Below are 25,001 nucleotides of genomic sequence, written 5' to 3' on the forward strand. Positions count from 1 at the left end.
ACTTCATAGTGCTGCGCCTGCCACAGGGAAGGATCAGGAATCCTGTGGTAGCTATAGACCCATCTCGCTTCTCAACACTGATCTAAAGTAGTGGGCCAAATTTTTGAGTCCCTGTATTTCCAAATTACTGCCTGGGCTTGTGGGAGAGAAACAAGTGGGATTTGTGCCTGGAAGAGAAGGCAGACACAATGTCAGTAGAGTTTTACACGCTGTGTACCATGCCAGGAAGAGAAAAACTCCTCTTCTTCTGTTGGGAACGGATGCGGAAAAGACGTTCGACAGAGTGGATTGGCAGTATATGCGGAGTACCCTGGAAGCTTTTGGCTTCCCGGAAGGGTTTATAATGGCCATATTCTCACTATACTCTTCTCCGTTTGCACGTATTCTGGTGAATGGAACTCTGTCGGACAAGACGGGGGTGCCCCCTTTCCCCTACACTTTTTATACTTACCTTAGAGACTCTGCTTTTAAAGTTTAGACAATCTCCTAGAGTTAGAGGCTTGCATGTAGGTAACTTCACCTATAAAATGGCTGCCTTCGCAGACGACTTACTGTTAATGATCACCAATCCAGAAGAGGCTATGCCAGAGTCTCCAATTTTAAGATCAACCTAGATAAGTCGGAGGCGTTAGGAGTTTCTCTATCCTCGATTCAACAGAAGAGAGTTAATGACATGACTCCATAGTGCAATCAAATACCTGGGAATCAACATCCCTAGCAACCTTAAGCTACTATTCCAGCTCAACTATTCTCCATTATTAAGGAAGATACAATCCTTTTTGACCAGAAGCTCACTCCCCTTGTTGTCTTGGTTGGGAAGAAAGAATGTATTAACCACATATATCCTACCACAGTTATTATACACATTACGCTCTTTACCAATCATACTGCCCACAATATACCTTCATAAGCTCAAAGTGATCATGAGCAAATACCTGCGGGCTGACAAGAAGGCTAGATTGTCCTTTTCTTTACTCACTAGGAAAAGAAAACACAGGGGTATCTCTCTCCCAGATATAAATGTATATATTCAAGCCATCCACTTGGAGAGATGGCTAGCCTTGACTAGACCCTTTCTGGCTTCTATACATATAGATATGGAAAAAGCTTTATTACGGAACAATAGAGAACATTTACTATGGCTTAATAAGGAGAATATAGGGAGAAGCTGACTAGTGAGCTTACGAGCCGTAAATCAAATGCACTTAACTTATACACTGCGTGCAGAATTATTAGGCAAATGAGTATTTTGACCACATCATCCTCTTTATGCATGTTGTCTTACTCCAAGCTGTATAGGCTCGAAAGCCTACTACCAATTAAGCATATTAGGTGATGTGCATCTCTGTAATGAGAAGGGGTGTGGTCTAATGACATCAACACCCTATATTAGGTGTGCATAATTATTAGGCAACTTCCTTTCCTTTGGCAAAATGGGTCAAAAGAAGGACTTGACAGGCTCAGAAAAGTCAAAAATAGTGAGATATCTTGCAGAGGGATGCAGCACTCTTAAAATTGCAAAGCTTCTGAAGCGTGATCATCGAACAATCAAGCGTTTCATTCAAAATAGTCAACAGGGTCGCAAGAAGCGTGTGGAAAAACCAAGGCGCAAAATAACTGCCCATGAACTGAGAAAAGTCAAGCGTGCAGCTGCCAAGATGCCACTTGCCACCAGTTTGGCCATATTTCAGAGCTGCAACATCACTGGAGTGCCCAAAAGCACAAGGTGTGCAATACTCAGAGACATGGCCAAGGTAAGAAAGGCTGAAAGACGACCACCACTGAACAAGACACACAAGCTGAAACGTCAAGACTGGGCCAAGAAATATCTCAAGACTGATTTTTCTAAGGTTTATGGACTGATGAAATGAGAGTGAGTCTTGATGGGCCAGATGGATGGGCCCGTGGCTGGATTGGCAAAGGGCAGAGAGCTCCAGTCCGACTCAGACGCCAGCAAGGTGGAGGTGGAGTACTGGTTTGGGCTGGTATCATCAAAGATGAGCTTGTGGGGCCTTTTCGGGTTGAGGATGGAGTCAAGCTCAACTCCCAGTCCTACTGCCAGTTTCTGGAAGACACCTTCTTCAAGCAGTGGTACAGGAAGAAGTCTGCATCCTTCAAGAAAAACATGATTTTCATGCAGGACAATGCTCCATCACACGCGTCCAAGTACTCCACAGCGTGGCTGGCAAGAAAGGGTATAAAAGAAGAAAATCTAATGACATGGCCTCCTTGTTCACCTGATCTGAACCCCATTGAGAACCTGTGGTCCATCATCAAATGTGAAATTTACAAGGAGGGAAAACAGTACACCTCTCTGAACAGTGTCTGGGAGGCTGTGGTTGCTGCTGCACGCAATGTTGATGGTGAACAGATCAAAACACTGACAGAATTCATGGATGGCAGGCTTTTGAGTGTCCTTGCAAAGAAAGGTGGCTATATTGGTCACTGATTTGTTTTTGTTTTGTTTTGAATGTCAGAAATGTATATTTGTGAATGTTGAGATGTTATATTGGTTTCACTGGTAAAAATAAATAATTGAAATGGGTATATATTTGTTTTTTGTTAAGTTGCCTAATAATTATGCACAGTAATAGTCACCTGCACACACAGATATCCCCCTAAAATAGCTAAAACTAAAAACAAACTAAAAACTACTTCCAAAAATATTCAGCTTTGATATTAATGAGTTTTTTGGGTTCATTGAGAACATGGTTGTTGTTCAATAATAAAATTAATCCTCAAAAATACAACTTGCCTAATAATTCTGCACTCCCTGTATGGCAACAGCTTATCACCTTTAGCGCCTCTTTATTTACTCCCACAAATCATGTTTGAGCGTCCCATTCAAGCGACAACAATTTGGTCGACGGTATCAGGTCTAAAAATTGGAGATTTAGCACGTTTAAGAGCATCCAAGGATTACTATGTTGCACTCACGGGGAAACCATTAAACAAAGAGAATACTTTGAGACCTCATGCGCTAAATTTAAAAAAAATCTAAATTCCTGCATCTCCCTGACCCTACCTGGTTAGAAAATTACACAGTTACCCTCTCTCCCACCAAAGTGTCTCTTTCGATGATGTATAAACAACTGTTGACCACTAGAGATCAGCAGGTTCCTACATACTTAACCGCATGGGAGAAAGAGCTAAATATTAAATTAGATGAGAACAGTAAAAAGTTTATAATATCAGATTCACATGGATTCAAGAAAACTCACTGAAAATACTGACCAGATGGTATCGGACACCTTCTTCCAACTGATCAGTGTTGGAGGTGCACTGATGGCACAGGTAGCATTTCCCATATTTGGTGGTCGTGCCCAGCACCGAGACAGTTTTGGTCAGAAGTTGAAACATCCATCAACAAGATATGCTCAACTCAATGGCACCTCTCGGACCCATTAGTATTATTGTGGAAACCCACTGACACCTATAGACCTGATAAAGGAAGTTTACCAACACACATGATATCCGCTGCAAAGCTTCTCATACCGATGAAATGGAAAGAAGTTGAGCCACCTACTATTGCCGTGTGGTATGAGAATATGAGTAATATTTGTCGCATGGAGGAACTACAGTCAGGTCTATAAATATTGGGAGATCGACACAATTCTAAATTTTTTTGGCTCTATACACCATTACAATGGATTTGAAATGAAACGAACAAGATGTGCTCTAACTGCAGACTGTCAGCTTTAATTTGAGGGTATTTACATCCAAATCAGGTGAACGGTGCAGGAATTACAACAGTTTGCATATGTGCCTCCTACTTGTTAAGGAACCAAAAGTAATGGGACAGAATAATATTCATAAATCAAACTTTCACTTTTTAATACTTGGTTGCAAATCCTTTGCAGTCAATTACAGCCTGAAGTCTGGAACGCATAGACATCACCAGACGCTGGGTTTCATCCCTGGTGATGCTCTGCCAGGCCTCTACTGCAACTGTCTTCAGCAAGTGAAATGCATGCTCAATCGGATTCAGGTCCTGTGATTGACTTGGCCATTACATAACATTCCACTTCTTTCCCTTAAAAAACTCTGGTTGCTTTTGCAGTATGCTTTGGGTCATTGTCCATCTGCACTGTGAAGCGCCGTCCAATGAGTTCTGAAGCATTTGGCTGAATATGAGCAGATAATATTGCCCGAAACACTTCAGAATTCATCCTGCTGCTTTTGTCAGCAGTCACATCATCAATAAATACGAGAGAACCAGTTCCATTGACAGCCATACATGCCCACGCCATGACACTACCACCACCATGCTTCACTGATGAGGTGGTATGCTTAGGATCATGAGCAGTTCCTTTCCTTCTCCATACTCTTCCCTTCCCATCACTCTGGTACAAGTTGATCTTGGTCTCATCTGTCCATAGGATGTTCCAGAACTGTGAAGGCTTTTTAAGATGTTGTTTGGCAAACTCTAATCTGGCCTTCCTGTTTTTGAGGCTCACCAATGGTTTACATCTTGTGGTAAACCCTCTGTATTCACTCTGGTGAAGTCTTCTCTTGATTATTGACTTTGACACACATACACCTACCTCCTGGAGAGTGTTCTTGATCTGGCCAACTGTTGTGAAGGGTGTTTTCTTCACCAGGATAAGAATTCTTCGGTCATCCACCACAGTTGTTTTCCGTGGTCTTCCAGGTCTTTTGGTGTTGCTGAGCTCACTGGTGCGTTCCTTCTTTCCAAGAATGTTCCAAACAGTTGTTTTGGCCAGGCCTTATGTTTTAGCTATCTCTCTGATGGGTTTGTTGTGTTTTTTCAGCCTAATGATGGCTTGCTTCACTGATAGTGACAGCTCTTTGGATCTCATCTTGAGAGTTGACAGCAACAGATTCCAAATGCAAATAGCAGACTGGAAATGACCTCTGGACCTTTTATCTGCTCATTGTAATTGGGATAATGAGGGAATAACACACACCTGGCCATGGAACAGCTGAGAAGCCAATTGTCCCATTACTTTTGGTCCCTTAACAAGTGGGAGGCACATATGCAAACTGTTGTAATTCCTGCACCGTTCACCTGATTTGGATGTAAAGACCCTCAAATTAAAGCTGAGAGTCTGCAGGTAAAGCACATCTTGTTTGTTTCATTACAAATCCATTGTGGTGGTGTATAGAGCCAAAAATGTTAGAATTGTGTCGATGTTGCAATATTTATGGACCTGGTTGTAGTAGGGTGGGAACATAATAATAGAAAAAGCTTCCTGAAGACTTGGCAACCTTGGTTGACTCATGTGAAAGAAAAGGCAGCTTTCAGAGGAAAATGTTGAGGCACCAGACTCAATGGTAGATCAGAAGTTCTAATGTTTCAAATGAGGGATATGTTCGATCTGAAATTTGAACACAATATGTATACATCTAAGGTTGTTGAAGTACTAGAAGGCTAAATAGGATCTGAGATGGCACATTTACTGCAGTTAATATGTTTATTACATCCTTGAGTCCTCTTTTCAGTCTTACCTTGCTTATGCTACACTATATAGAGGATTACAGGTTCACATTACCTGTTAGGTCGGGCAACAGCCCCAGATATATAAGATCCTTGAACTGTTTTATGGTGGAACTGTACCTACTATGCAAAGTTGTGAGACTTCAGAATCCATTGTCAGTTACTTGAAGATGTAATGTTCGTCTGCTGACATTGTCACTCTTATGTACTGTATAATAAAAAGAGATTTGATATAAAAATAATAAAAACAAGTACAATTTTAGCACGCACAAAAAACGAATTTATGATTTACTAATGATATTGCCCCTCTAGAACTAATGCACACATTTCAAATAGGAGGTACGATAGCGGGCACCGCTCTGAAAGAAAAGGAAAAGCGGAGCACTAGAGAAAGCTCCCAGGTCTTCCACCCTAACAGGACGTCAAAGGATGATGCCACAGGAACAATACATTGCTATAAAAAAATTATAAATATTATATAAATAGAATATATAATATATAATACACACACACACTAAAGAACACATTTTCCCATTCATGCCATAAAGAACAAAATCAAGATAATTAGAAATTAGAATTGCCTACTTCAAAAATGTGCAAGCCTTTAAATATCACATTATTGTTTGAAGGATGCAGCCAGTAGGACGTGGAGCCTGATTTTGGAGCCGGGCTATGTGTATCAGTGGTGCCCATGCTCTCTTGGGCAGCAGTACCTGGCAGTTCACCGTGACCTATACATCTTCATGGAGCACAAACCGACAGGTACGGTACATACGTGGAGCAGGACCTGGTTAAATCGGCTATCCAGTGGGGTTGGACCATCAGACTTTTCTCTGTTATCCCTGGATACTTTATACTGTGCCAGTTTGCCATCTGTGGATACTTATGATTTTTAAAGGCTACAGACACCTTAGGAGAAATTTTTTATGATTGCATTTTGGGCTTAAAATAATTTTAGCCTTTTCTGAGTTACAGGGGTTAAAAATCAGTCCGTTTGCAGAGTGTCACTTCTCAGTCCCCTCAAGTGGAGGGCTTATGTGTAGCTCTTATCTCTGATCTCCTGACCTCAAACACTCATAGCTAAACTATTCGCAAACTGATGAGACTATTGCTTAACCCCTTAATGACCACCAATATGCTTTTTTACGGCCGTCAGTAATGGGCCTTAGCCTTGTCATGGTGGTCTGGTCTAAGCGCTTCACGAGAGCGGAGGCTCGGCTCTCACATGAGAGCGCACTCCTGCTCTAACAGCGCAGACTGGCAGGAGTGCAGATTCGGCCTGTTTAACCCCTTACATGCTGCGGACTATGGCGGCCGCCACATATAAGTGGTGACAGAGGGCGTGGACTCCCTCTGTCTCCCATCGGTAACCCGTAAATGCGATTGCAGGGTGCCAATGTGTGTAAAGGCTGTGTGGGGCCTGGTATTGGCCCCAAGCCAGTCTTGAGTGTTTTCCAGCAGGCTGTGCCTCTCTGGCGCAGTCTGCTGGTCAATGTCAGTATAGCACTGAAATTAAAATGCATTGCATTATAGGGATAGTGCATTGTATTTTAACCCCTTCCCGACCAGCGCCGTAATAGTATGGCGCTGGCCGGGTCTTTAAAGATGGTGCCCACCTGCTTCTTATAGCAAACACCCGCGGCTCATGTCTGCAACTGGCAGCAATGCCGATCATGGTCACTTAACCCCTCAGATGCTGTGGTCAATTCTGACCACAGCATCTGAGCGCGTTGAAAACTGAAAGTGAACGCTTCCGGTGGTGCTCTGGCTCCCCCGTGCGGCGATCAGAGGAGCCGGAGCTTGTGTGCAGCAGCCCCCGTCTTTGTGAATGACAGGAGGCTGCTGCATAGTATTTCCTATGGAGCCCTTGCCTGTAATAGGGCTCCATAGGAAACAAGCAATTTTCTCAGACTCCAGTGCATTAGGGTCTATGAGAATAGCAATCTAATGATTGCATGTTATAGTTCCCTATGGGAACTATAAAAGTGTAAAAAAACTAAAAAATTGCTAATTTAGTCGCCACTGAAAAAAACTTAACAACAAGTGATCAAAAAGTGTTATTTACCCCAATGATACCAATGAAAACTTCAAGTCGTCCTGCAAAAATCAAGCCCTCACACAACACAACAAGTTATTGGTTTTGAGAAGCAGCGATGCAAAAAGATTTTTTTTATGGAAAAATAAGTTTTATTGTGCAAAAGTAGCAAAACGTAAAAAAAACTATATGTATTTGGTATCGCTGTAATTGTACTGACCTAGAGAATAAAGTTATTATGTTATTTGTTGCGAAAAATGAACACAGTAAAACTTTAATGTAAAAACAAAGTGGCAGTATTGCTGTTTTTTCCCCATCTCCCTCTTTGTACCCCAAAATGACGCCATTAAAAACTACAACTAGTCCTGTAAAAAACAAGCCCTCATACAGCTACATAGACAGAAAAATAAAAAAGTTATAGCTCTTGGAAGGTGACAATGAAAAAAGGAAGAAAAACGCTTGGTCAGTGAGGCCAAAAAACAGACTGGTCAGTAAATGAGTGTTGGTCAGGAGATCAGAGATAAGAGCTACACATGAGCAGTCAGCTGAGGGGACCAAACTTATTTTTAACCCCTGTAGCTCAAAAACGCCTGAAATATTTTTAAAAAAGACCCATTGAAAAAAAAATATATATATTTTTAGCCGAAAATAAGTAAAACGCCACCATACAAAACATTGCCCTGAAGGTGTCCATATCCTTTTATATACGTCAGCATCTTATATTAATTCTGCCAGAATCACAAGAGACTTATATTGAAACTTTAAAATATAGAAACTTTAATAAAAATGAATACAGAAAACATTGGCTTTGTTGGAAGCGGGGCTCCATGAACACTTGGTGTAAAGTCCGGTCCGATTCAATACTCTGGGAATATCGCTGCGGTTTTATTTCTTTTTTCCTTTGCTTGGTTTTGCAAAGAGTGAAGGGTCTATCTGCTCTCTGCTCTGCCCGCGCACAGAGAAGAGCCGGGAGGCGCGCTCCTGCAGCGTTCCACCACATTTCAGCCCGAGCGCCATCAGTTCCACCTTCAATTTTTCCAGCCCCAGCGCTTCCAGCTCTGCAGCCGAGGTGAACGAGAGGAGGTCGAAGGCTGTGGTATCCTTTCAGCAAGAAGAAAAAACATGGTCAGCAGCAAAAACAACAAGAGGGTCTCCGGGACTCCGAACAGTCTAAAGAAAGGCCAGGAAAGGGAGTTGGGCATCGGAGGCCTGGGAAACCCAGCAATCAGCAGAATGACTCTTATGATGCTAATTCTGCAACCTATCCCACTCAACCCTATACAGTTCAGTGTAGCAAAACAGTCACCTGCATAGACTAAAGGAGGACTCCAACCCTCCCCAATACAGCAGCCTTTTCATGAAGGTGGATTCTGTAGACTCAAATTTAATGAAGGTGGATGTGTAAATTAAAGGGGTTGCCCAGCCATACTCTTGCCACGTGGCCTGGCATCAGGTTTCTAGAGATGCAACTACACACTGCTGTGGTCAGGTCAAGACAACAGTGCATCATCCAGCAAATATCAAGCCCGGCCCTAATTCTAAATAATGGGACACATGCTTGGCATCTACTCATCGACCTGACTGCCCCAGCTTGCGGTTGCATCTCTCCATGGGCAATGTCAGATCAAGAGGGAGAGAGTTTGCCTGGACAACCCCTTTAAGGATGAAACTCGATGTGAAATGATGCTTGAAAATAGACTTTTGATCAATGTGTAGTTAAAATCTACACTTAAAAGGGTTATCCAGTAATAGGTCATCAATATCAGATTACACCCGGAACCCCGCTGATCAGCTGTTAGAAGAGGTCGGGTGCTCCATGGATGGACATTTATGACAGCCTCAGGATAGGTCATCAGTATCAGATCTGTTGGGACGAGATAAACGGGACCCCCGCCAATCAGCTGTTCGAAGAGGTTTTGAACTCCGCAGCCTTTTCTTAGGCCAGGGACGTCACTCTACATTGGTCACATGGTCTAGTTACAGCTTAGCCCCATTTAAGTGAATAGGGCTGAGCTGCAATACCAAGCGCAGCCACTGTATTATGTGCGGCGCTATGCTTGCAGAGCTCTGGTGAGCGTGGAGGCTCGCTGTAGCAGCTGATCAGCGGGAGTGCCGGAACTCAGACCACCATTGATCTGATAATGATTAACTATCCTGAGGATTGGTCATTATTATCCATTACTGGATAATCCCTATAACGTTGAGTCATTTTACTCTAATGCTTTCTTCTACTCCATTCACATCCAAAGCTGGGAATGTTTTTTTGAAAATGAGAAATCAGTAGTGAATAGATCTGTTACCATTCACCTCTGCAGGTTGAGAGATGTATTGTTTGTACAGGAGACCAAATTGAAAAGGTACCAGATGTTCTAAGTTTGCTGTCTAAGGTGAAGACAGATAAGTCACAGGGGCCTGATGAGATACACCCAAAATTATTAAAAGAGCTTAGTGGTGAGCTGGCAAAACCATTAACAGATTTATTTAACCAATCATTAGTAACAGGAGTCGTCCCGGAAGATTGGAAATTGGCAAATGTCGTGCCCATTCACAAGAAAGGTAGTAGGGAGGAATCGAGCAACTATAGACCAGTGAGTCTGACATCAATAGTAGGCAAATTAATGGAAACCCTATTAAAGGATAGGATTGTGGAACATCTAAAATCCCATGAGTCTGACATCAATAGTAGGCAAATTAATGGAAACCCTATTAAAGGATAGGATTGTGGAACATCTAAAATCCCAAGGATTGCAAGATGAAAAACAACATGGGTTTACTTCAGGGAGATCATGTCAAACAAATCTTATAGATTTTTTTGACTGGGTGAATAAAATAATAGACGGTGGAGGTGCAGTAGACATCGCATATCTAGATTTTAGTAAGGCTTTTGACACTGTCCCACATAGAAGACTTATCAATAAACTGCAGTCATTGAGCATGGACTCCCATATTGTTGAGTGGATTAGGCAGTGGCTGAGTGACAGACAACAGAGGGTTGTAGTCAATGGAGAACATTCAAAACAAGGTCATGTTACCAGTGGGGTTCCACAGGGATCTGTACTGGGACCGATTTTGTTTAATATCTTCATAAGTGATATTGCAAAAGGCCTCGCTGGTAAGGTTTGTCTTTTTGCTGATGACACAAAGATATGTAACAGGGTTGGTGTTCCTGGAGGGAAACGCCAAATGGAAAAGGATTTAGGAAAACTAGAAGAATGGTCAGAACTCTGGAAACTGAAATTTAATGTGGATAAGTGCAAGATAATGCACCTAGGGCGTAAAAACCCAAGGGCAGAATATAGAATATTTGACACAGTCCTGACCTCAGTATCTGAGGAAAGGGATTTAGGAGTAATTATTTCAGAAGACTTAAAGGTGGGAAGACAATGTAATAGAGCAGCACGAAATGCCAGCAGAATGCTTGGATGTATAGGGAGAGGTATAAGCAGTAGAAAGAGTGAAGTGCTTATGCCGCTGTACAGAACACTGGTAAGACCTCACTTGGAGTATTGTGCTCAGTACTGGAGGCCATATCTCCAGAAGGATATAGATACTCTAGAGAGAGTTCAGAGAAGAGCTACTAAACTAGTACACGGATTGCAGGATAAAACTTACCAGGAAAGGTTAAAGGACCTTAATATGTATAGCTTGGAAGAAAGAAGAGACAGAGGGGATATGATGGAAACTACTAAATACATAAAGGGAATCAACTCGGTAAAGGAAGAGAGCATATTTAAAAGAAGAATGTTGAGGAACGGTTGAGACGTATGCATATATATCCATGCATGCCTGCAAACACGTGCGGGCATGTATGGTATATATGTGCATACATTGGACATAGCATCATGGGACGATGTGCGCAGATGTGCCCAGCATCTGCGCACGTCTGCCCATGGTGATCCCCAGGGGCTCATGGTGGCCCCTGTGGGAAATATGTGCCCCCTTATGATGTAGGGGCTTGTGCCCCCTTATGATGTAAAGACTATTCTAGGGGCTTGTGCTCTCTGATATTCCCCAGGGGCTCATTCATGCCCCTGTGGGAATTCATATATGTATGTGCCCCCTTAATAGATATATCATATAATGCCCCCTGTATCCTACAATGCCCTCTTATCATATATATCCCCCTTAAATATGCCATATAAACCCCCCCTCCCTACATGGACACAGATGCATCAATGTAAATGTGCCCCAAGCATTTGCATTGATGTAATCTGGGTGAAGGCGCCAGAATGACTGGACAAGGTCCGGTCATTCTGGTGAACTCAAAAGGATTCAAATTCAATAGAATTTGAATCCTTTTGTTCTAATTATCTGCAGTCCTGCTGGAGATAATTAAGCATAATAGAGAGAGAGGAGATACCTCCGCTCACTCTATTATGTGCATTCTGGCATCGCAATTACCATTGCGATGTCCAGGAATGCTTAGAGTTACAGGCAGGAGATCAAAGGATCTCCCGCCTGTCATCAAGTGCACGCGGCCCTGCGACGCGCGTGCAGGGGCGCGCGGGCAGGCGCGGTGACGTCATCATCACCGCGCCGGCCCACGTGTCCTGCACGGTGGTATGGGTGCGCGCGCGCGCCCCTTGGTGGCGCGGGAGTGCGGGCCGCCGGGGGGATAAATATCCGGCGGCCCCGGCACTCTGAAGTTTGGAGAGAGCCCCCCTCCACCTAAGAAGAGGAGCGCGTCCTGCGCTCCGGGAGGGTGCAGGATCGGGGCCCCCACCTGGTGAGCGCATCGGCGCTCAGGACAAACGCGCCCCCCTTCCACTGACCGGACCCAGCCGCACCTACCCCCGCTGACCTGGAGAGGAGAGAGGATCGGGACAGGACAGAGAGGAATGCAGGCAGTCCATACTAGCTGCCCTGCATTCTCCACCAGACCAGAGGAGTGGAAGACCGAGCAGTCGATCTGCTCCAGAGGAAGAATCGGGCAGTGTGCTGAGTCCTGCTCCTGCTGGATGGCTAAGTAGCACTGCCCCATTAACCCCTTCCATGCCCTGTTCTCCTGTCCTGCCCAAAACTCCTTCCCTGAGCCCCTGCTAGCATTAACCCCTTCCTGTTCCCTGATCCCCTGCTAGCATTAACCCCTTCCTGTTCCCTGATTTCCCCTGTTTGCTGGTAACCCCTGATGGACCCTGGTCCCTGCCTATCTGACCCTTGCCCCTACCCTGATTAACCCCTGGTGGTTACCCTGGTCCTGTAGAGCATGCTTCTGCTCTGCAAACAATCCTTTTAACCCCCGTAGGGACAGTGAATAGTCAGGTGGGGTGGGTTGTGTTAATACTTGTATGTGTGAACTGTATAGTTAGTTGATGGGTGGAATTGGGAACGTGTAGTGTAGTTTAGGATTGTATATTTAGTGCTGTATTGTAGTGTACTGCGTGCGTAGTGTATTGTAGTGTACTGCGTGCGTAGTGTATTGTTAGTGTATTGCTTGGTGTAATAAATACTGTTATATTTGTACCCTTTTGTGTAGCGTGTACTTGTTAGCGGTAGCGAGTTAGTAAGGCGCATGCAGTTAGCATAAGTGATCAGTGTAGAGCATAGCGAAAGTATTGTGTTATTATATAAAGGCATGAATGGGCGGAGTTATCACTAGACGGCTCCTCCCATTTATGAATATTAATTATCGATATTTGCATAAATATTGATGATTAATATTCCCCCTTAACAGAAAAACTACCACAAGAGGACACAGTTTTAAATTAGAGGGGCAAAGGTTTAAAAGTAATATAAGGAAGTATTACTTTACTGAGAGAGTAGTGGATGCATGGAATAGCCTTCCTGCAGAAGTGGTAGCTGCAAATACAGTGAAGGGGTTTAAGCATGCATGGGATAGGCATAAGGCCATCCTTCATATAAGATAGGGCCGGGGGCTATCCATAGTATTCAGTATATTGGGCAGACTAGATGGGCCAAATGGTTCTTATCTGCCGACACATTCTAGGTTTCTATGTTTCTACCAGGATACAAGACAGTTCCTGTATGTGTCTCGCTTCAGCAAATGGCATTTATCATGTAGAGAAAGTTAAAGCGAACCTTTCACCTCATTTTCACTTTATAAACTAGCCACAGTACCTTATAGATTATATTGAATGTGTTGTTATCCATGTTAGTGCCGCTTTCCTGCGCTTTTTATTCATAAAAAAACCGTCTTATAAAGTTCTGATTTCTGCTCCAACAGTCAGACAACGAGTCAAGGGGGTAGCCCTTCCCTCTCCTCTGGCCGTATCTCCCCTGCCCTAACGCCGCCTCTATGCTTTGTGATTGACAGCCGGCTCAGTCGCCGGGACGGCGCTTCTGAATCCTGCGCATGCGCCGTCCTCCTCATTCGCCGCGCGATCCCGTCTTTCTGGCGCTCACGATGATCACTGGCTTGCAATCTGCGGCAAGTCTACAGTGATCACGTGGGGCACTTGGAGCCTGAAGATAGTGGAGCGCGCGCACGGGAGGGAGAGCAGACAGGCAGGCATCGCGTACGGCGCATGCGCGATCCTGTTACATGGTCGTGCTTCTGTCCGCCAGAAAGACGGGATCGCGCGGCGAATGATGACGGCGCATGCGCAGGATTCAGAAGCGCCGTCCCGGCGACTGAGCCGGCTGTCAATCACAAAGCATAGAGGCGGCGTTAGGGCAGGGGAGGTACGGCCAGAGGAGAGGGAAGGGCTACCCCCTTGACTTGTTGCCTGACTGTTGGAGCAGAAATCAGAACTTTATAAGACTTTTTTTTATGAATAAAAAGCGCAGGAAAGCGGCACTAACATGGATAACAACACATTCAATATAATCTATAAGGTACTGTGGCTAGTTTATAAAGTGAAAATGAGGTGAAAGGTTCGCTTTAATACAAGGCACTTCCTAATGTATTGTCATTGTCCATTTTGCCTCCTTTGCTGGTATGATTCATTTTTCCATCATATTATACACCGCTCATATCCAGGGGTTACGGCCACCGCTGCAGCACAGATACGAGGTGGCGGGATGGGAGCTGCTGTGCATGCATGCCTGTGTGCGGTCCCATGGTCCCAGCCATCAGAGAGGCTGGCGCTTTTCCTATAGTGTGCAGGCACGACCACCGCTGCTGGATTGCAGGGTGGTCGTAACCCCTGGATACGAGCACTGTATAATGTGATGGAAAAAGGAATCAAGCCAGCAAGTAATGTTAATGTATGAGAACTACTTACTGCAATGGAGGCTTCTTGCGGTGGGTCAGTAGGAGCCGGTGGTTTCTCCGCTTCCGAGATGACCCTGGCATCTGTCGGACAAGGATCACACACTGGTTGCTCCGAATCTTGCATGGAGCAGTCTACTCCTATGGTTTCTGCACTACTAGAGGAGCTCTGCGGTTGCTCATCAGGATCACACACTGGTTGCTCTACATCGGTGGACTCTTGCATGGAGCTGTCGGCTTCTCTGTGTCCTGCATCGGGCTCAGTGATCGCAATACCGGAGGAGCTCTGCGGTTGATTATCAGGGTCACATACTGGCTGCTCCGCATCTGTGCACATAGAACTGCATGCTCGGCTACATTCTGGACTCTGTCCGGCGGCGGAAGAACACTGTGCAGGTCCATCAGAATCACTGTCTGATGTCTGCGGTCTCTGTCCAGCGCTGCTACATGACGCAGATGTAGAGGCGGATTCGGAATCGCTCTCACTCCCACTTTCAGAACTGGAAGACGCTTCTAAACCCTCCAACCCCGTCCTGTGAGAAAAAAAAAAAATACAATTTACAGGACATCCAGCAGTCACCCAACCGGAGCAAAGACTTTTATACTGTCCCAGGTGTCGGAGCCCCACCGATGAGACACTGATGACCCATCCAGAGGATTAGGCTATGAGTATTAAGTTGTTTTTTGAAAATTGATTTCAATTTTCTCTCATTTTTGTGGAGAATGGGCCGCACTGGATCCTGAATCATGCACAGGAACGTATGATTGGCGATCTAGGTAGGAACCAACTTTTAAATTATGGATCAAATGGATGTTTATGACGAAGTTAGTACTTACCTGCATATAGACAGCCACCTGATCTGGATTATTGGATTGCCATGTACAAGGGAGAAATAGATTTGTGACAGTATGGCGAGTGACTGTGGGTCTCCAGGGCGACGATGGCGCTTTTTGTGTATCCGGCCAGATCAGGTGAATGTGCGCTGCGATCACATGACCGTAGACGGGTCTCACGTGGTTCGATGACGTCAGGAATGCGCGAGAAGTAAGGTACTCGTAATGATGGGACATGCGCAAAGCAGAATCCATGTGCGTGGCGTTAGCGATTCATTTGCGGACATTCTCCACGAGGTAATACTGGGCCGGTCGTTTTATATTGGTCGATGCTCATTGGTGGTTTTTCAAAACCAGAGATTATAATGACTATGTAATTGGCTGGGCATGCACAGGTGTGTTGAGGGGGGGGGGGGGGGGGGGGGGGCGGTACTAGACACGCTATAAATACCTGAATGTATCGCTTCAGATTATGCGCGAGAAAGATTACTGCGTAGTCGAAACGTTGCATTTTATTGCCCGTTTTTGTACATTTTTCATTGAGCAACTATAAATAAAGAAATCTGCATGGACATGCTGCCATCTATACTTGAATACGATCCAGAGGATAGGTCATCAGTTAAAGTCTTGGAAAATCCCTTTAACCCTTTCAAAAGGACCACATTTTTCTATTTTTTTATGTCTTTAGCATCGATGTAAGTGCATTTTGGCAAATGCACACTTTTTTTGTTACATAAAAGGTACATTTTATTTTTTTTGAACAATACGCTGGCATAATTCTGCACGTCATCATATTGTGCGTGTGAATAGTGATATGCATGGGCACCTATGAGGGCATGTGAATAGTATTCTTACGGGCAAACACATGAGACAGCGCTGAGGACCTATGTCTCCATGGTGATGCCAGCTCCGGTGAACACTGCTTTGTGGGGGGGCTCCCTACCCCATCATGTTTAATTGCAGTAGGGATTAAAAGCTGGGACCAGAGTTTCATCTCTATGCAGTACAGCCCCGCTCCTGCCATTATCTCTGCATTATGCAAGTTGTGAAGTTTTAGCGCAGCAACAGATGCCGCCCATTATGTCGATTTTTGTCATGGACCTGCGCAGGACATGTACTGGCTGCGTGCTCAATGTGCAGGGCTGTAGGTGTATTCAATAGTACATGGGACAAGTGCCCTCTAGTGACCAAAAGTAAAAAAACACCTAGAATACGTCAGCCGCATCTCCGCAGCTCGTCTGATCTGAAGTCACTGCATTATTTCAGTACAGGACGTCAGACCAGCAGTTAGGCTGGAACTCACAGCATTATAGATCACTAGGATGCAGCGAGTTCAGGCAGATGAGCTGCTGCTGTCGTTTCCCTGTCGTGTGCATGTGGCCTAACAGGCTGTTCACCCCTTACTATGCCGGCTTATCAGGTGTCGCAGTTTGAGAATGTACCGCTTCCCCTGTATTATCAGCAATTAATATATTCAACATCCTCCTACCACAAGCATTTCTTCTTCCCAGATTCCTTTTCGCTGCTGTGTATTTCTTTCCTGCGTTTTCGAGTGTCACCTGTATCTGCTGAAACCGCCGAGCTGGAAGAAGCTTGTAATCCTGAGCAAAAACGGAGAAACAGATCGCCGTGTAAATTACTCTCTGAAGCTTCAGCCTGCTCATATTCTCTGTATAAGGTCATTAAAGGAGTTGTGCCATGAAGACAAATGATCCCCTAAGCGCAGGATGGCGAGAACGGGGGGTCCGTGTTCTCCTGTTTGAATGGACTGGTGGTCACAGGTGTTCGCCGCTGCTCCATATGGATGCTGAAGGTAGCGGAGAGCTTGCACATACATCTCCAGCAGTCCATAGAGTTGACTGGAGCAAAGGACACAAATTCGTGGCTACTGCTTCATTCAAATGGGAAGCAGCAGGCCCCCCGTTTTTGTGATTGGCAGGGACCCCAGCGGTCAGACCCTTATCGCAGCACTCCAGATATAATCTTCAAATATTCATCTTTATTCCCATAAAAAACAGCAACATTTTGATTTAACGAGTCTTTCTCAAGCAAGGTAAAAGCTCATGTAACCAGATTTATACCACAAACCCCTAATTATGTCAGTCACATGATCCGACATACAATAATAATATAGGATTCCCAATACAGCTCATCGATCTCCTTATCGTGGATCCCCGTGGTCTCCATATCACCACACAGTATAGGATACCCTAAAGTAATCATTAATCAAACACTTACAGTATAATGAGGATAATCATGTCATTGTGATGTCCGCAAGTGCTCTACTGCGCATGCACCAATCCACAAAGCGTCTCATCGCCTAGTAACCAGCCCAATCTATCACCAATTACTGCGCGGCGTTTGGAAGAGTTCAGGATGCCTGTGCCAACATACCCCGCTCCTAGATGTTCCTATCAGTTCAATGGTACATAAAAAAAAAAAAAAAAAAGTGCATAAAATGTGAACTAAACACGCAGATTTCGCACTGAATTTTTTAGGCGGATTACCAGCAGGTGGCAGCACTGATCCGTAATATACCTATTTCTGTACAGGATAAAGGAGAAAATTCCATTACCCTACACACATCTCCATAGACATAACTATAAAAATAAGTTATGGGTGTCAGAATAAATGACGATGAAAAGAAAAAAAAAATTCAAAAGTTTTTATTTTCAGTATTAAATAGCAAGAAAAACTATAAATGTGGTATCACCGTAATCGTACTCACCTGGTAAATGAAGAGCACAAGTCAGTTTTACGACATAGTGAACGCCAAAAATACAAAACCCGTAAAACTGTGGCAGAATTGAATTATTTTTTTTCCCAGCCCGGCAGCTTCCCTGACTTAAGCATCAGAGCAGTTCATGCTACGATGCTCTCCTTTGCCCTGCGCTAAATCGCGCAGGGCAAAGGCATTTATGGAGATCCGGTGACGAACCGGGCTCTCCATGAGGCTGCCCGGAAGCCCGGTTACGTCACCGGCACTGATGGTCGGGATTTAGCATTTGCCCTAGCCAGTAAAACAGCTAGGGCAGCGTTAAAGCATGCCCATCACAGCCGGTGACATCACCAAACACACTGCTGGGCGGAAGCTTCTGCCCGGCAGTGTGTGATTGTAAACAAAAGAGCCCTTGCCTTGCGCGATCTAGCGCAGGGCAAAGGAGAGCATCGAACTGCTCCAATGCTCAAGTCAGGGGGGCTTCCTGGGTGAAATTATGGTTATATGTCCGGGTTCAGCTCTAAAAGATTTAGAAATGTAGTGTCTGGTATAATCAGGCGGCATTATACTATATTTTTCATTTTCTCCTTCACCCTCATATGGTGACGTGAACGGAGAAATAAATCTATGGCTCCGGGAAGGCAGAGAGTGAAAAACGAAACGGAAAATAGGGTTCAAGTCCATCAAGGGACCGTACCCTACCCGTTTTGAAACACAGTATGTTTACTCCTGTTCTCAAGCCAATCATGCATCAGCTGGCTCATAGGAGGCGACGCAGGGGTGCTGTTATGTACCAATGAACTGACTGGAACAGGCTATGTAGGCGCAGGCGCACCAAACTCTTCCGGACGCCCCCAGCAATAGCTGGAGACAGATCGGGCTAGTTATTAGGCGACTAGACACTTTGTGGATTGGTGCATGTCCAGTATATTACTTACATTCATCACGATGTGGAATCGCCGAACTGATTCATACTGTAAGTGAAGGCCACTTCAGAGATGCAAACCCCTTTGGCACAGCTCACAGATTTCAAATACTGGAAAGGGTCCCAACATTTTATACACAGGACCATTTACCTCAATGACCATGCACTGAGAAGATTGCATCAGATCTCCATATACCGGGAATTTCCCACAATATATACATGTGTTCAATAAGCGCCACTTTAATATATGGCTGGTTGTACGCGAAATAAGAGGTACAAACTGGACGGATAAGGTTCTGTACACACAGCCCTACACGTCTCTAATAGCCTGCCATCGTGTCCGTCCTGCCACTAGTGAACGTTTGCCCCCGGACTGCCGCTCTGACCCCATTGACTATAATGGGGGTGGGGGCGGAGTTCCCGTGGGGGCCCAGCAGCGCACAGCGAGAGGCTGCCGGAATAAAACTACGACATGTCCGACATTTATTCCGGCAGCCTCTCGCCGTGCGTTGCCGCGCCTCCATTATAGTTAATAGGAACGTGTGGCAGTGCGGGGCCACGCGTTCACTAGCGACAGCACAGATCCGACAGGCTGTTCACCCAATGGTCCGTGCCGCTAGTGTGAAAGTAGCCTTATTCTAACAAATCTCCCAATGGAGGTGAGAGGGGACATACTTCCCTTATGAAGGACCGGATCTCCCTAAACACTTAATAGTGTGCCCCCCAAACCCTGAGAGGCCCACTCTGTGGATCCGTTAATATTTAGACCCGTTATCGCACACCAGCCTACCTTTGATGACGGAGTCCTCCAGCCTCTCTGACATGTCGCTGCACTGTCGATGATACTCTGGGTCAGTGAAGTAATGTTTCGGCTCGGCCAGTTTACGTTTCAGTCTCTCCAGGCGCCGCTGCTCTTTCTCGGCTTCGCGCTCTGCTTGCTTCTTTATCCATTCTGCCATGCTGAAAAAAATTATATATATATATCCAAAGCAATCGAGAGGAGTAAAACCTTATGGGGGAATTTATGACAGCCGGATGCCAGTTTACACAAGCAGCACATGGCACAAAAATGTGCAACCTTTTGGCAAAGTAAGCTTCTCATAGCACTTTAAGGGGGAATCTTAAATACAGCTGAAATCTGCACCAGCCCACAGCTTGTGGCACAGGGACAGCACGAGATGCGCCAAAAACTCCTGCGTTGCTACAGAACTGACAGAGAATGCTGGGGGATTATCCCTCTGGGAGCAGTTATTGAGGCCATGTTGGTTACCGTCCTTAAAGAGGACCTTTCACTAGAATAAAACATCTAAACTAACTATACAGACATGGAGAGCGGCGCCCAGGGATCCCCCTGCACTTACTATTATCCCTGGGCGCCGCTCCGTTTGCCCGGTTTAGCCTCCGGTATCTTCATAGTTAAGCTCCACCCAGGGGAACCTGCCGGCGTCTCTTTCTCCTATGCTGTAGCGCTGGCCAATCGCAGCGCTCAGCTCATAGCCTGAGAGGCTTTTTTTTCTCTCAGGCTATGAGCTGAGCGCTGCGATTGGCCAGCGCTACAGCCTGGGAGAAGGAGACGCCGGCAGGTTCCCCTGGGTGGAGCCTAACTATGAAGACACCGGAGCCTATACCGGGCGAACGGAGCGGCGCCCAGGGATAACAGTAAGTGCAGGGGGATCCCCTGGGCGCCGCTCTTTAGGTCTGTATAGTTAGTTTAGATGTTGTATTCTAGTGAAAGGTCCTCTTTAAAGGTGTATTCCGGTTTTTAATAGTTATCCCCTATCCATGGGTTAGGGCAGGGATGGCCAACCTGCGGCTCTCCAGCTGTTGCAAAACTACAACTCCCAGCATGCCCAGACTGTCTACAGCAGGGCATGGTGAGAATTGTAGTTTTACAACAGCTGGAGGGCCACAAGTTGGCCAGCCCTGGGTTAGGGGATAACAATTAGATCAGTGGGGTCCAACCACTGGGACCCCAAAAAATCCTGAGACTTATCGATGGAACTCCTGTAGAAATAAGTGGGGCAGCAATGCGTAACCTCGACCTGCCGCTCCTTTCATTTAGGGAGAGTTACACCGTATCCGTTCTCATGATTGGAGGGGATTCCAGCAGTAGACACCCACCGATCTGGACAGAGGATAACTTAACTACCAGAATACCCCTTTAAATGGGTTGCCCAGTATTATGGCTTTGCAGGACAACAGGCTGAACTGGATGGCTGCCTTTTTTCAGCCTTACAAACCATGTTACTATGGCTGCTTTGTTCCACAAACAGCGCCACATCTGTCCACAGGTGGTGTGTGGTATTGCAGCCTAGCTTTAGCCACATTAATACAGCTGAGCTGCAACCCACAAACAAGCTGTAGATAGGATGGGAGGGGGGAAAGAAGGCTTCCATGTGTTTCTAATCCTGGACAAGCCCTCTGGATTAGTGAACCAAATTTTAAGTATAACTCGAGGGGTGATGGATTCTCCTCCCCCTCGGTGGTCAATGCTTTTGACGTGTTTCTAAAAAGGTCTCCTCTTACGCCTTCTCGTGGTTGACATCTCTCAGCCGCCTCCCGCTCAGGTCACGACAGGCCTCCCTGTTTGTGGTCTTCTCAATCTGCGCCCCCAGAGCACGGAGCATGGAGCCGAACCCTTCGAGCAGAAAACCAAAAAGCATGAGAATTATTCCATGACGTGAGGTAAGCAACAAGTCCGTGGCCTGCGGCGGAAACAGACTAGTCTCTAACGGATCATGCAGACAAGCACGAACAAGGATGACAGGTCAGTCTATCAGTCTATACATATGGCATAGCTACTGACAGCTATTCTTCCCAACAACCCCTGTACACATGCATGCTTGGCTGCGAGGAGAAGGGAATAAGCTGGTGCCAAACACTCCTGCCCCACCCTTCTTTCCCCCCCAAGATCTGCCCTTGTAGGGGGTCGGGGCACTCCCATGAACATTAGATAGTCGTCCAATCCCACTGACATCAGCACATTCACAGAGCCGGCTGCATACATGGATTGTGATGCCACGCAGAAACGGCAGCGAGAGGCCAGGCCCGGATTACCCGCACTGAATGAGGCGAAATCCGTGTGCGGACCCCCAGCGTCTGCAACTGTGCATCAATAATCTGACTGTCAGAATGAAAAATCAGCTGTGTGAACATGCCCTTTAAAAGGTAGTTGATAACCATCACTCCGTCACTCCATTCACGTATAGGACCCTGAGACCCCCCCCATGCTTGTGGATGGAGGGGGTTCCAGAACTCGGACCCCCAACGATCAGATACTTATCACCTATTCTGTGACCAGGCGACAAGCTTAAAAGGGGATGTCTCATGCAGCCAGCCTCCTCCCACATGTCCAGCTCCTGGTGGTAACAGCTGCAGCCAGCCTCGTCTTTTGGTCGTATGCGCCGGAAATGCAGTACAACATGGCGGCCACACAACCAAAAGGGACACCGAATGTAGATGGAGGCCAACCATGAGCCCCATACAGTGACCCTCCATCCGTCCGGCTCCCTCGTAACCCGCTCTGGTGCTGATCACCGTATAACGCACTCACCCCCTTTGCCGCCACATAGCCGCGGCTCCACGCTGTACACAAGCCCACTCCACAGCGGCTCCTCTGCGCCGACTCGACGTCCATTGCACTTCACGTAAAAGTCACACAGAGGCCCGGGCTGAAAAGAGAGAAGACAATGAGAAATACAGTCACGTGTTTATGTGATTTACAGACGCCCGGTGCAGTCACGGGTCAGATCGCCAGCTAAGCGCAAAAGTGGGTTCTTCAAATAGTCCGAGAAAAGGCCACACACTGCTGTTCACATCTGGGATTCTGTCACAATGGACTACGGCTGCCCCCTCACCCCGGGCAACCCGTCCCGGCTGCCCCCTCACCCCGGGCAACCCGTCCCGGCTGCCCCCTCACCCCGGGCAACCCGTCCCGGCTGCCCCCTCACCCCGGGCAACCCGTCGCGGCTGCCCCCTCACCCCGGGCAACCCGTCGCGGCTGCCCCCTCACCCCGGGCAACCCGTCGCGGCTGACCCCTCACCCCGGGCAACCCGTCGCGGCTGCCCCCTCACCCCGGGCAACCCGTCGCGGCTGCCTCCTCACCCCGGGCAACCCGTCGCGGCTGCCTCCTCACCCCGGGCAACCCGTCTCTGTTGCCTCCTCACCCCGGGCAACCCGTCTCTGTTGCCTCCTCACCCCGGGCAACCCGTTGCGGTGCCCAGAGGCCTTGTCATCCAATCAGGGTGCAGCTTACACTGAGGGAAAATGCAAGCTGCACTGAGATTGGCTGCTATAAGTAACAGTTTTGATAAAGCATGTGACTATCCCGCCCCGCCTCCTTTTAGATTGTCAGCTCTTACGACCAGTTTACTGTCTTCTGCGTACACTGTTCCTTATATCAAGCTACTTTTAGCAGAAGTCTCTCCTATGTAACACCGCCACCTGCTGGAGGCTCAGGGCAGTAACAGAAGTGCAGGCAACGGGTGGAGAGCGGCAGCCACTTACCGAGACCCTGACAGGTAACAGGTCCCGCACCAGAGCTCCCGGCGGCGCTTCACACACGGACACCCGGCCGCTCACTGCCTCCCTCACCCACACCACAACCGCGGCCATCTTTCCTGCTAGTACAGCAGCAGCGCTTACGTCAGACTCAGGATCACCAACTGGGCGTGGTCTCCAGAAACCTACGTAAGACGCCTGCTCGTCACGCAAGAAGGAGGGGCAACCAAACGGCCGCCATCTTTGATGAGGGAGTCCCGACTAAACGTCTCCGGATACAACATGAGAGAAAGTTCTAGAAATTAGCGACGCAGAAGGACAGAAAACGACAAAAGTCAACCCTAAAGGCAAATCTGCGCACACAAGCTGTACATGTATCTGTATTATAAATATATTAACCTCAAATTGAAATTTGGCGTCGGAAGGGTTTTTCTCATACGCCGGGGACTGCTGTAGTGAGGAGAAATAAAGATTTGTGGCGTATTTCTTTTTTCCAAGGGTAATGAGAAAGACGCCATTGTACCCTAAAGAAAGATGGCGGCTGTAACACCGTGGGGGGGGGGGCGTGGTGGAGTGGGGAGTGACGTCTCGCGGTGTGATTGGTGAATGTGTTGGTGGGCGTTGTTAAAGGTCGGGATATGGCTGGAAACCTTCGGACCTAGTTGTGTGCCCGTGGGTTGGGTAGAGAAAGTGGTTGTTTATTTATTTATAAAATGCTGAAAACTCTTGGTTACCCATAGCAACCACATGATAACCTTTCTTGTCCCTGGATAGAAAAAGAAGGGTGAATTGTGATTGGCTGATGCGGGGCACAAGAGCAACTTTGCATTGAGAGATTTATTATATATGTGGCTGTAAATAAAGATCTGCTGCTCTGTATTATACTGGGTGGTTTAGTGGGTCACCACCTCTGCTTGCTATCAGTGAATGAGACCTCTTGCTGAATTAACTAATGTCACTGGTTATTTCATCTATTCTACATTATTGTTAGAATCCTCACACTAATCTAGGATGTGGTTAACAAGTGTGTGTCTACAGTACATCTTCAGCTGTGTCATCGCTTCCTTTCTTAGAAATACCATAGCTGGTGTTCAGTGCTATAAAGTACTACAACCACCATCATCCACATTAATATATTAAAAGGGAAGGTCCATATTTGAATGCAAATATCACTATTATACTCCAGAGCTGCACTCACTATTCTGCTGGTGGAGTCATTGTGTACATACATTACATTACTTATCCTGTACTGATCCTGAGTTACATCCTGTATTATACTCCGGAGCTGCACTCACTATTCTGCTGGTGCAGTCACTGTGTACATACATACATTACTTATCCTGTACTGATCCTGCATT

General features: G+C 46.3%; 1 protein-coding gene across 2 annotated transcripts; it reads right to left on the reverse strand.

Annotated features, from left to right (window-relative positions):
* Positions 1-8,246: 8,246 nt before the first annotated feature.
* On the reverse strand, positions 8,247-23,813 carry SDE2 (SDE2 telomere maintenance homolog). 2 transcript variants are annotated; one of them, XM_040430578.1, is made up of 8 exons: positions 23,650-23,813; positions 22,696-22,813; positions 21,669-21,780; positions 19,933-20,102; positions 16,988-17,099; positions 14,921-15,197; positions 14,678-14,821; positions 8,247-8,594 (listed from the first exon to the last, which is right to left on the reverse strand). In XM_040430578.1, exons 1-8 carry the CDS (start codon positions 23,755-23,757, stop codon positions 8,379-8,381), a joined length of 1,257 nt encoding a protein of 418 aa, XP_040286512.1. In that variant the 5' UTR covers positions 23,758-23,813; the 3' UTR covers positions 8,247-8,378. The 2 variants fall into 2 exon arrangements, with proteins under 2 accessions (XP_040286512.1, XP_040286511.1); XM_040430577.1 differs by having other exon boundaries at positions 14,678-15,197.
* Between the last annotated feature and the right edge of the window lie 1,188 nt (positions 23,814-25,001).

This window comes from Bufo bufo, chromosome 4, assembly GCF_905171765.1.
Source record: "Bufo bufo chromosome 4, aBufBuf1.1, whole genome shotgun sequence".
Taxonomy (NCBI): domain Eukaryota; kingdom Metazoa; phylum Chordata; class Amphibia; order Anura; family Bufonidae; genus Bufo; species Bufo bufo.